This window comes from Sceloporus undulatus, chromosome 5 (genome assembly GCF_019175285.1).
Source record: "Sceloporus undulatus isolate JIND9_A2432 ecotype Alabama chromosome 5, SceUnd_v1.1, whole genome shotgun sequence".
NCBI lineage: Eukaryota > Metazoa > Chordata > Lepidosauria > Squamata > Phrynosomatidae > Sceloporus > Sceloporus undulatus.
The window spans coordinates 173,646,991-173,660,063 of NC_056526.1; the positions used below are offsets into that span (position 1 = coordinate 173,646,991).

Below are 13,073 nucleotides of genomic sequence, written 5' to 3' on the forward strand. Positions count from 1 at the left end.
TTAAAAAAAACCCAAAGTAAACCAAAATAGACATGAACTTTAAAAAATATTTTGTATCAGCTTACTTTTCCATATGAAAACTTTTGCAATCCTAAATAAGTAAATAAAACCAGGAGTTGGAAAATTTACCTGGCTGATTAGAAGACTGCCAGCCTGAGGTTTTGACAGCATATTGAGGTTCTGTTGGCTTCAAGGCTGGTACTGATGTTGCATTGGCAGACACTGTCCTATTCACATCATTTTCTGAGTTTTCAGGCATATTTCTTACTGTGGCAGCAGAATATTGAGCAGGTTCCAGAGGATCACTATATGGAGACAAAATGCTATCTTAGTTTAAAGCTATCACAAAACAAGAGTAGATTACCAAATAAAATAAAATAAAAAAACAAAACAAAAAACCCCAAAACCAAAACAAAATATAAACATTTGGTTAATTTTAGCTGAAATTGCTAAGCCGTTCAAATATACTGAGCCTTCATTGTTATCACACTCACTCATTCATACCTACTTACAAATGTTATAGATGGACTTGATTTATTAGGGACCAATTGGATGCATTATGGCACTTCTACAATACTTAGAAAACTGATGACTAGTAAAGCCTAAAATTACAGTGTGCAATACCATGTGTTTCTGATAATGCTCAGTAGAGCACTGCTACAGAAAATAAGGCATGAATAAAATAAATAATGGTATTTAAGAGCGCTAACAAACTTGAACTAATTTAGTGTGAAAGTAGAGGAATACTCGGTGCAGAGATAAACTTAGTCTCTGGAGGTACCGGTCTTACAGAAAGCCCCCACCTGACCCACACCCCCAAATTCAGACAATAAAGTATTACTTCACTTACTTTGACATGTGTGACACCTGTTTTGCTGTATTTAGGAGTTTCCTGCTTTGGCTGAGTGGCCTTGAGCTTCTTCCTCCATGTCCCACCCATGGTCTAGAACCACTGGTGGAATGCAGGAATGTATCTTACAGAATACAATTATCAACTATTTGTCTTATGACAATTTAGTCAAAATCATGAAATTAACGTAGAAAAATACTGAGAGATATATTAATTACATAGTTGTTAAACAGTATTAAGGTCCAGTGTTCTGGAAGTTTTTAAGGCTCAAGTGAACAATTCAAAAAAGCATGTCAACAGTTTTGAGAAATAACAAAATGTTATTTTACGTTTGAATTGTGGTGTAAGACAGGATTAGAAATCTAGTGCTTTCATGATTAAAACACTGACCTGATATATCAGGTTTTCCAATACATTCTATGTATATACACCCCTCCCCCCATGTGCAGAGCTTTCCTTTACACAGTCATGGGAGGGAGGTGGGATCAATTAGCATTTTATTGTATTTCTAATGCATTTTTACTGTTGTAACCTGCCCGGATTCTTAGTGATTGGGATAGCGATAAATACAGTGTGCCTGTGTTATACGCGGGCGCGCTTTACGCAGACTTGAGCGTATGCGCTCAAGCCGCAGGGCAGCGCACCCCATTCAAACGAATGGGGCGCGCTCCCGTGCTGCTGTGCACAAATGAATGGGGCTTGAGCATAGGCGGAATTCGCCTTACGCAGGGGGTCCGGAACGGATCCCCCGCGTAAGGCAAGGGCCCACTGTAAATCAATAATAATAATAACATCATCATCATCATCAATCATCATCATTATTATTATTATTATTATTATTATTAGTTTTGGATTTTTACACTTTACCTGGAGTAGCCTCACAGCAGTTCTTCCATTGCTGCCACACAGGCTACTCTAGCAACCACTTAAAACACAAGGCTAGGGCATATTATATATGAATATACAGGTTGAGTATCCCTTATCTGAAATGCCTGGGCCAGACATGTTTTTGACTTTTTCAGATTTTGGAATATTTGCATATACATAATGAGATATCTTGAAGATGGGAGCCAGGTCTAAATATGAAATTCATGTATGCTTCCTGTACATCCCTTATATTCATAGACTGAAGGTAATTTTACACACAATATCTGTAATAGTTTTGTGCATGAAACTAAGTTTGTATACATTAAAACATGAGAAAGCAAAAGGATCACTATCTTGGTCACCCATGTGGGCTATTTTGCATTTGGGTATTCTGGATAAGAGATACTCAGCCTGTATTAATACTGCTTTTGCTGGTCTCTCAGGATGTAAGTGATAATTCAAAACAAAACTGTTGATATGTAAAACAATAAAAATGAGAGTATTTGCAATGAAGAATTTGCTGAAACAGTGATAGTGGGGTATAAAGGGAAAGAAAAAAATTGATGTCTTCAAAATGATTCCAAAAAGTAAATCCACATTAGCTGCTTTCTACTGACACAGACTATTGATTTATTGAGCCAATATCTTACTGACTGCAGTGGCTCTCTTGGGTTTCAGACAGGAATCTTTTCCAGACCTTCTTGGAGATGCCAGGAAATGAACCTAGAGACCTTTCCATGCCAAACGTACTTTATCACTGAGCAACATTTCCCTTTCCATATATTCATATACAGCTGAGTTAGTGTAACATGGACTATAACCCTGTGTTCATTTAAGCAACCTGTGGTTCAAAACACACTGGAGAAATACAGTTGGCCCTTCTTATACATGGATATTTTATACATGGATTCAAGCATCCACGGTTTAAAAATGTTAAAAAAGGTATAAATTTCAAATATCAAACCTTGATTTTCCATTTTTTATAAGGGACACCATTTTGCTATGTCATTATATTTAATGGGATTTGAGCATACACGGATTTTGTTATCCACGAGGGATCTTGGAACCAAACCCCAGCGTATAACAAGGTTCCACTGTAATCCAGTTTGAGATCACTTTCTGCCCTGGCTCAATGGTAAGAAATTCTGAGAACTGTGGTTTTGTAAGTTATTTAGCCTTCTCTGTCAGAGAGCTCCGGTGCCACAATAAATTACACTTCCCATAATCCCCTAGCACTGAGCCAGGGCAGTTAAAGCAGTCTCAAGGTGGATTATTTCTGCAGTATGTTTTGGACCTAAATCAGCTTTAGTTCAGCAAACAACTTTCACAGCTTAGTGCATTGCCTGCAAGGGAGAGTCCATAAATGAACAATACCGCTCACTCTGGGAAGCCAGAAAAAGCACAACCAATTCTCTGGCAGATGTTCTATAAAGCCTACCCTTTTGACTCAACAACTGCCCTCTTCTTCATACTCTAGTCTAAAATAATTTACTTTTAACATAGTGAACACCCTTTGCTTTGGAAAGCAATTGAAATCAAGACTGTTCCTCTTCCTGAAACAACGGGAAATTTCAGGAATACTAAAATACCCTCATAGGCTGAAAATTTGTTTCTTTTCATTAAAACAAACAAACATTATTTCATTTATGTTGTCTTTCTTCATAAAAAGGTACCCAAGGCAGGGTTCACAAAATAACAAACAAACAAACATGCTGTCACTAAGTACCAGTTGATCACCACCATTTCATAGCTCTTGTTCTCCTAATGGCTGTTCATGGAAAGAATGAATGGGTAATTCCCCCTTAACAGACAAACCATAGTTCTCAGATTTCACACTTCTGTTTTATATTTAATTAATTAATTAATTAATTAAAATGCCTCTACTTGCTGCAGATTCCAAGATATGGGGCACAATGAACAGCCACCATTCTGTCTATTCATTTTGCAAGCACCTAATCTTGTTCCTGTATTTTCAGCCAATGACTGAATTTGTAACAACAGATACACCTCCTGTCTAGAGAAGAAATAGCCATGTTCATTTTATAGCTCCCCCGCCTTCCCTGGCAGGAAATGATTGTTGCTACATTAATCAAATTAAGAAATCCAGGCTTTTAGTGCAGATATAATTGGACGAAAGTGTGTATACCCCCAAAATAATAGCAGTGGAAAAGACAGGACCTTGTCAGTTCATGAAAATAAAGTCTATCACTTTAGGTACTGTACATTATGTATTATGCCAGCCTTACAAAATAACCCAAATGTACCGTAGCAGTTATTCTAAGGGGAAGCAAGAGTGATATATGAAAGCCTGCAATGTCCTTGTATGTTTTCTGTAGGGAATGTGATGGTAGGGTTAACTGTGAAGTTGATTGTAGCAGAATTATAAGTTATTAAACCACTGAGAAAGCTGTCATGTATTTGTGTGTACATACAGCTTTACAAGAGGCTCAATTTTTAATTTATTTTTCCTCCCAGAGGCTGCGGGATGAGGCCTCTTCCCTTTTCTCTTAATGTAGAGGACTTGGAGCAGAGGCCATAACAAAAGTCATTTGTTCTCTCTCTCATGTACTACAGTAAAAAAGTCCCAATGCTCATCTTGTAGACTGTAGTGTACAATCCAATGGAGACCAAATGACATGGTGTTTTTTTTAACCTCAGCAGTCTCAGGGGCATTCCCTAGTTCATTCTAAAATTACAAGACAATTTTTTTAAACTATGTTTTTACTGCTGTAAACTACCTTGAGACTCAACCTGGGAAAATGCATGAAATAAATAAACACAAATATAGTAATAGTATCATACCACCAACTAGAACTTAATTTGAATGTCTCTTTGTTGTTGTTGTGTGTCATAGGCCCCTGCACAATACACAGTTTTAATTGCCATGAATTCCTATGCAATCCGAGAGTTTGTAGTTTGGTGAGCAGTACTCATCAAAGTACTTTGTCTGAAAATTCTCAATGCTTTTCCTTAAAATTCAGATCCAAGGATTCCACAGGGTCAAACCATCACAGTTAATTGGAATCGTACTGATATAATTTTGATGTGATCCATGATTTCCCCCATTCCCCTTAGAAAATTCTTCTAAATGTTCATGATCCTTCTGAAAGGAATGGAACCATTGCTTAATGATAGACAACTAGTTCTGCACACAAAAAGCCACATTTCCTTGCACAGGCAAAGGAAATGTATATAAAATTATACACTGTGGGAACTGTATAAGGGGACAATAGTATGAATAGATTGTTTCTATGCAGAGAACTGTGGGTATTTTTATGTTGAAAAGGCTGAAGCTTCCATGAAACTTTTGATTTATGGCTCACTTCAGTGCCTACTGAGCATAGCAGGAGACACTCTATTAAAATTTGCAGCAGCCCTCACACACCAATAATATTGGAACTGTTTGTGTAAGATTTACTTAACCAAATCAGAGAACACTTTTGTTTCCTCCAGGCTTGGTTCCAGTAGTACTCTTTATATCACATTCAAGTAATCAGGGAAATGTTGTCAATATGGAACATACTTGACTGAAAAAGTGCTAATTTTCACAGCACCAGCTTCCTAACACAACTCTGTCTATAAGTCAGAGACTGATTAATGGGCCAGTGTTCTGAGGAAAGAAAATCCCACATTAATATTGAGAAATCCTACCAGAGGAGTTGCTCATCTGTCAAGTCCATTTTTAATGTATTGAACAAAGAGGCTCACGAATGAGCTCCAGGGCAACACTATATGTTTCTCAAGGGAGTCCATCTACCATCATTAAAAGAAGTTAAGAAAAAAGAAGAAAAATACTGTCTCCTCCATTTAACTTGAGATCTCCTTGTGCCACAGAGAGTTTCCTTGAACTAATACAGTTTCCTCTGACTTCCAGGTTCAAGAGCTAAGTCCAAATTTCTTTTCTTTTTTAAAGATCATAGAATGTTTTATTTTTTTATGTCTTAAAAAAACCAAGGTAGGCAGAGGATGTTCATTAATGTAGTTTACTGTAATTCCCATTTTGTGACAGGTTGGTTTTAAATGGGGTTTAAAATGTCTCATCTAGGCTGTACAAGTAGAAACTTAAATCAGTAGTGAAGTTGAAGTCTTTCACGGTTGGCATCCATGGGTATTTCGAGCTATGTTGCTGTGTTCTGGAAGAGTTTATTCTTGATGTTTTGCCAGCAACTGTGGCTGGCATCTTCAGAGAATGCTGGCATGGACGTGAGCGGGGTATATATATACTGTGTGACCCTTGTTTGAAAGGAAGCGATTTACATGTTAATCTGTGTGTTGGTCTGTTGTTGAATGACAAGGTCTCAGGGTGTCTCTTTAATTAGTGATCTATTGTCTGCTGGGAAATATACCCCACTCACTTCCATGCCAGCATTCTCTGAAGATTCCCTCCACAGATGCTGGCAAAACGTCAGGAATAAATTCTTCCAGAACATGGCCACATAGCCCGAAAAACCCACAAAAACTATTTAATCAGTAGCTTGTGAAATTTCACAGGGAGAAGGAGATGCTAACATGCTGTGATAGCTAAAGTTTCCTTTCCCACTCTTCTCTCACTTATCCCCAGCATCTGTCCACCACACCTTTCCCTCAAAACTGGTTATATCCATTACTTTTTCTGCCTGATTCCTCCGTCTCTTGCTTTCAATATCTAATGGCTAGAAAAAAATACAGCAGGAAAGTCATATTTATCATTCAGGTGTCTGCCCTATTCACACATAAAGTGGAGAAAATGGACATTTAAGGATATGTTCATAAGAATGAGAGTTGCTGATTCCTGATTCCACCAAGTCCTCCTAGGGAACTAATGCAGCCTCTAGCCTCCCAAAGTTGCCCCCCAGCCTATAATGCTGAAGAGTTCCCCCAAGGTTGGTGAGAAAGAGCTCAGCTTCTCATTCACCATCAGCTGTGTCACATCCAATTCAATTTAAAGCCAGACACCTCCATTCCTTTTAATAAACATGTGTATGTATACCTTCCAATCACCTTTTAACATATGGCAACTCTATGAATTTCATAGGGTTTTCTTAGGCCAGGAATTCTCAGAAATGGTTTTGCTAGTTCCATCTCCTGAAATAAAGTCTGCAGCACCTGCTGTTCATTGGCAGTCTTCCATCCAAATAGTAACCAGGGCTGACCTTACTTAGCTTCCAAGAGCAGACAGTATCTGATGCCTTTAGGGTATTTAGGCCAGGGAGACAAAAACAGATGTTTGGCACATCCAGTTTGTCTAGGTGCGACATTTATTTTCCACAGCAGATATGAATAACGACAATTCAATTCAGAGGCACACAATAAAGATGGGGCCAACTTTCTTCCATCAGTGTGTCTACCCAGTGAGAATTAAGTCAACTCCTGCCTGCATATATCCAACCGAGATTCTGTTTCTTAGCCACTCAAAACTGTGACAGAATATCTGGACTGCTGAAATAATTTCCTTGCAAGTCATTCCATCACCAGTTGCACTAGTGTCCTGTGCTTGATACCACTGAAGGACCTGGAACTGCCATGGACCCGCTGTAGATCCTCTTCGTCCAAAGGCTGCATTGCCATTGCTTCACTTTATACCATTTTTTTTGCACAAGGGGGGGGGGAGGTTGCATAGCCTTCTTCTCTTTCCCACCATTTACTCCAACAGATGGTGCCCTGCTTTCCCTACTTCTATTCCCTAGATTAGATGTTTAGGGCCAGTCATGGAGCCACTTTCTACTGAAAATCAGAAATATAGGGAGTTTGGTGCCTGTGGGCCTTGGCAATACCAATGTGATTGCTATTCCTGCCTCCTTCCATTTTCCTGCCCACCCACAATAGTAACTGTGGCACTTACCCAACAACTTATTTGACTGGTAGTTGAGTAAGCACTGGGAAAGCTAGTGATGACAGACAGGGCATTGAACCAGAAGGAGAAAGAAAGAGAAACCCACCCAAGACCAAAGCTGTAAGAGAACTATTTTCTCATTTCAATTCAGAGCAGAGAGCCACACTGACAATTTGCCAGAAATCCAATACTTGAGTATGAACTTCTGACTTTTGAGGTTACATTTCAGGATATTCTGCTTGCAATTTTAGGATTTAGAAACCTGCTTCAATCCTCAGAGATTTGTGGAAAAGACACAAAATAGCATTAATGAAATTTAGCAGAGGCTGCAGTGACTAATGAAGAATTAGAGCAATAGAGCTACTTAAGTAAAAGTTAATGAGATACACAAGAGATGAACTATGCAAAGCTTTTGCTTAACTCATGTTCTCTGTTTCTCCAAAAAAAGCATTAATCTGATAAAGCAAATCTGCACATATATAAATTTTAGATAATAAATTTTGCTCCTTTCCATCTATCTAATTTACTGTCTTACTTCTGAAGAACAAGAAAATCTCTTTAAGGGTTTTTAAGGGGGGAAAGTACGGACAATTGGTTGAATCAAATCAGTCCTTTTGCACAGAAAATTTAATAACGTGTTTCAACACAGAGCAGGGTTTCCTCTTACGAAAAACAGGTACTTCCAAGATGAATAGATCTGAAGTTTATTACATGAGTAGCAAGTAAGCACAAAACTTGTGTATAAAAGTATGTTCAGAAAGAAAAAGAAAAAAGAAAGAAAAAACAACAAAGAACTGGGCAGCCATTTCAGGACCAGCTACTGAATTAAATCCAGGCATTTGCAGAAATCCTAAGAACAGTTCCAACAGGGGCACAATTTTTATTCTCCACTAGTCAGACCTTTTGTGGTAACCATTATGCCTACCAAATAGTAGAGAACACTGAAACAAGTGGTATGGAAAGATTGCTAGAATGTAAACGGCTCATAGCTCATGATCACATTGATGAGTTCATAGTGATCACTATAAAGAAGTCGTACTTTCTACCTTCACTACAAGTGTTCAATGTTGTTTGACAAAGCTGTTTTTTGAAGGACCTTTTTATAATTTCAGGAAGAAAGTCAGTCTCAGAAAAAAACAGAGGCTTGCTTAGAGGTTTGCCACATATGATCTGTTTGCCACATATTTTGCTGGAAACAAAAGATGTTTAGATCAGCTCTGGCTTGGGTTCCAGTTTGCAAATATGCCAAGAGAATCTAGGCATAAAGTAAAATCTTTTATATTTTGAGTGTGCTTTATCAACTTAAACGTGTTGCTTATGCTATTAACGCTTAGTGACTTTCATACGCATGCCTGGCTATCTTTTCTAAATCTTAACATTAAGTGAAGCTACTGCCTCATTTTTATTTTTGTAAATTTCCTTGAGGACTAAGATTGCATAAGTATGGTAAATATATTTTAAATGAAAATAAATGTGGAAAGAAAGGTTATGTGTGTGTGCAATGTTCAATCTACTAGTTTTTTGTGGGGTTTATTGGGGGGGGTGTTATGTGGCCATGTTCTAGAAGAGTTTATTCTTGTTTTTTTGAAGATGCCAGCCACAGATGCTGGCACCAGGAATAAACTCTTCTAGAACATGGCCACATAGCCTGAAAAACTCACAAAAAACTATGGATGCCAGCCATGAAAGCTTTCGGCTTCACAGGATATCTACTTTCTGAACTGCTGTACGAAGCAAAGAGGGAAAGATCAGATTTCAACTAGGGGAGCACCTGTCTTTTTACCTTACTCTGCACCATGCCTCTATTTGATATTGAAGGGGTCTTTATTTTGCCTTAGACTGCTCCTCAGTGGTCTTCCTCACACAGTATTCCTCTTTGGTTCATACAGCATCTTTGCCTATCACCTGGCATTAAAAGATACCAAAACTCCTTGTTTCTTTGCAAACCAATAACAATAGCAATAGCAAGTACATTTCTATACCCTTTATCAGTGAATTAGCACTCTTTAAGCAGTTTACAATGTGTAAACCACTTGCCTCCAAGAAACTGGATACTCATTTCACTGACCTATGAAAGTATGCATGGCTGAGTTGACTTTGGGGCCCTTCTATAGGATCGAACGTACAACATTGTGGCTGCACTACCATCATTTAACCACTGCACAACCAGGGCTCCAATTAAAAGGAAGTCTCTTCATGGTGTATGATATCTCGACATTGGCCCATAGGCCCTTTCCTTAGGCACACCCTACATTGCAGTAGAATCACAACATCGGTTTGTGCCACAAGCAGGATAGGATTTAGCTATTTGTCAACCGTACTACAGTAATATAATGTTTCTTTTGAGAACAACCTGGTGAGGAAGGTTATATTTTATAGGTGGGGATATGAGGCTGAGAGAAATGGAATTGTCAAATGTCACAGGGTAAGAGCACAACCAATCTGGATTTTAGATTAAATCTCATCAATTCCTGGTCCAACAATCTCTTGTTACAGATCTAACCACTGGTTCTATCAAGTGGAAATTGCAAATTCCTCCACAAAAATTTAAAATAAGCTGAACCCTGCTGGGAAGTTTTGATTTATCTGTTAAAAGGAAGAGAAAATTCACAGTGGGATACAAAATCTGTCTGTGGGAAGAAGATAGAAGAAGAAAGCACGAAATGCTGATGGAAGACTTCCATGTTGATAATTTCACTGAAAATTTTACTCTGGAAGGATAAGCAACCCTACTTCTGAGGAAGTGATCTTAAGACACACAAACTTCTACTGGACATATCAGATCAATCAGATCTGCTCAACATTGTTGTTTTCAAGGCATATATCTACTGGTACAGTTGTTTGGAATAGTGGCCATGTAGACACTGTATTAGAGAAGCTTAAAACAAAGGGAGCACACAAACTCATTTCCACAGCCAACATGTTCTAAATGGTGTGTCCTTTAAGTATCCTCCTAGGCAGAGTTTATATGTGAACAAGTCATGCACCATTTGGCAAATCCTGAAATGGCATACCCATCTGGGCAAAGCTAGCTGCCCAGGTCTTTCTTCACATAATCAACACCTGTTGCTCATGGATAAGTGTCTAACAAACAGTTAGGGCCAAGACTGTACCAAAACAAATTTAAAATGTGAATAGTTGCTGTTCCTTTCTTGAAAACTGAGGAGCAAGAAAGTAGAAGACATCTGAAAAAGAGCTGTGTATTTGTAACTGTTTCTAGAGAAGTATGAATACATAAAGCAATCATTTCTGAGCAGAGTGAAGGAGAGAATGCAAAAAGCTTCCTCCCTGCAGTAGAGAAACAGCCTCTGTCCACTGCCAGGGAAATGCTGAAGAAACACCATGGAACTGAGGAGCCTCAAAGTTTTACCCTCAACTTATCCATGGGTCACACCAAAATCTGTAGCTTTGGCCCCAAAACTTGCCATCGATTTATACATGAGATCAAATTATAGTCAAGTAAATACAGTATATAAACCCAATAAATATGTCTACCTACTTAAAATAATAATTAGCCGCAGGCAGTACATGCCACTACCATCCTATTCATTGTATTCCACTATTCTTTCCCTGGGGTTTTGGGATTGCACAAAATTTATTTAATCTATATCCTGCCTTACTCACAATATGGGACTCAATGTGAGCTTCAAAAAGAATCTACCAGTTCCATTATTTAAAACAGATGTTTTCAAAAGTCTACAATCATGATACAGCATGTGAAAAGTGCAGGGGTGGCTGGGTTCAAAAATGTCACATGGCTCACACACAGACATGAAAACCTTAGACAAACTTGAATTGTTAATTTTCTTGAGTTGTGAATTCTTTTATGTTTGAGACAACTCCTTGCATAGTTACTTATTTCATTGCAAGTATTTAATATCCTGCTTTTCAACCTGAAAGCTTCTACACTGGATTACAAAGAGTGGATGAAATTACACACTAAACAATAGAATCCATTAGAAACTTCTAGACCAACAAAAAGTCTCAGTGGAATACTATGTTTAATAACCCATTAGGGCTTATTTGATTTTTAAAAGCATAGGCAAATAAGATTTTTAAAAGTCTAGGGAACAATATACACCATTAAAATTACCAGAACAGGTAAAAGTCAGAATAGAGCATTATGTAATAAAGCAATAAAAAAAAAACACCCAATTTAGGTTAGCTTGAATTTTAAAATATGTAGGGGGAAAAATAAGTTCATCTCATTTTCAGAAGAGAGATTCAGTTCCAGGTCAATGTCCCTCAAGAAAGCATCCCATTTAGAACCAATGCAAGACAAAATGACCCAATGCCAGTGAACACCTGTCTCACCTATCATAGCATAGGCAGGATTCAGAACGCATCATGGGAGATCTTAATATTTGCCCATGTCCATTGTAGAAAAGTTATGTCCACTTCACCAAGAGTATTTCCATGCCTTGACATATGAGGAAACTTCTTCCTTTGGAGGTCTTCAGGTCTATTGTTTTAACTTCAATTAACTTCATATGTTTATCTTTCCTTTATGAAGGAAAGTAGGTTTCTTTTCACATCATTAAATTAGCTGTGGTGGCACAGTGCTTAAATGCCTGTACTGCAGCCATTCACAGTCACAAGGTTGTGAGTTCGATCCCAGGGCTCCAGGGTCGACAGAGCCTGGCATCCTTCCGTAGGTTGCTAAAATGAGTACTCAGCTTGTTGGGGGCAATTAGCTTACACATTGTAAACCACTTAGAGGGTGCTTAAGTGCACTGATAAGTATAGAATGGTATAGAAATGTACTTGCAATTGCTATTGCTATATTAAATTATTAATACTGCAATGCTAAACAGGTCTACACAAAAGAAAATGCTACTGAGAATAACAGTATTTATTCTAAGTAATGGTTGTAATGTTGCAGCTTGGGCTCTCCTGGACTCATCAGGTGTCCCCTACAACAACAACAACAACAACAAGTGAGGCACTAAATGAGTACTGCCACCCCTGGAAGCTCACTGGAGTGGCAATCATCCCTTAAAACAAGATGCATCTTCCATCCCTGGGATATTACAAAACCAGAACCAGCTACAAATCGAATACTTCTGGTTTCTTTCAGGGTTGTTGGGTTTTGAGGACTGAACATATAAAATGTAGGATGTACAGAACCACAGTCCAGACAAATAATATTTTCTTCTTCTTTAAACATATTGCAATTATTGTATTAGAAACAATGTTACTGTTAGAAATCAAATTTTCTACATTGTAACTGTTATTATTATTTTTAACAACGTGTCAAGTTCATTTTTAAACATAAAATGCTGTCATTGCAGCATTTGCTATATTTACAGATAAATTCTATGCATGCTACCTGAATTCTGTGGAACTGTCTTCACAACAAGGCTTGAACCCAAGGAAGGGGCCTGGGAGCAGGGAATCCCAATTTTGGGACATAATCTCTAGCACAGCTTCTAATTAAAATTAGAATAATTTGGTATGGTTAAGACATGCTTTTAAAAACAATATGAGCTTTCAATCTGCAGTTTCTGGAACTTTAAACAACAGAATACCAACAGGTGTAAAAAT

At 38.0% G+C, this 13,073-nt stretch overlaps 1 protein-coding gene across 1 annotated transcript in view; it reads right to left on the reverse strand.

Moving 5' to 3' along the window:
- PDLIM5 (PDZ and LIM domain 5) overlaps nt 1-13,073 on the reverse strand; it is a 140,769-nt gene that overhangs the window by 33,864 nt on the left and 93,832 nt on the right. The window contains exon 15 of the mRNA XM_042469706.1: nt 130-305. Coding sequence (XP_042325640.1) covers nt 130-305 — 176 coding nt within the window. The remainder of the gene's footprint in view (nt 1-129; nt 306-13,073) is intronic.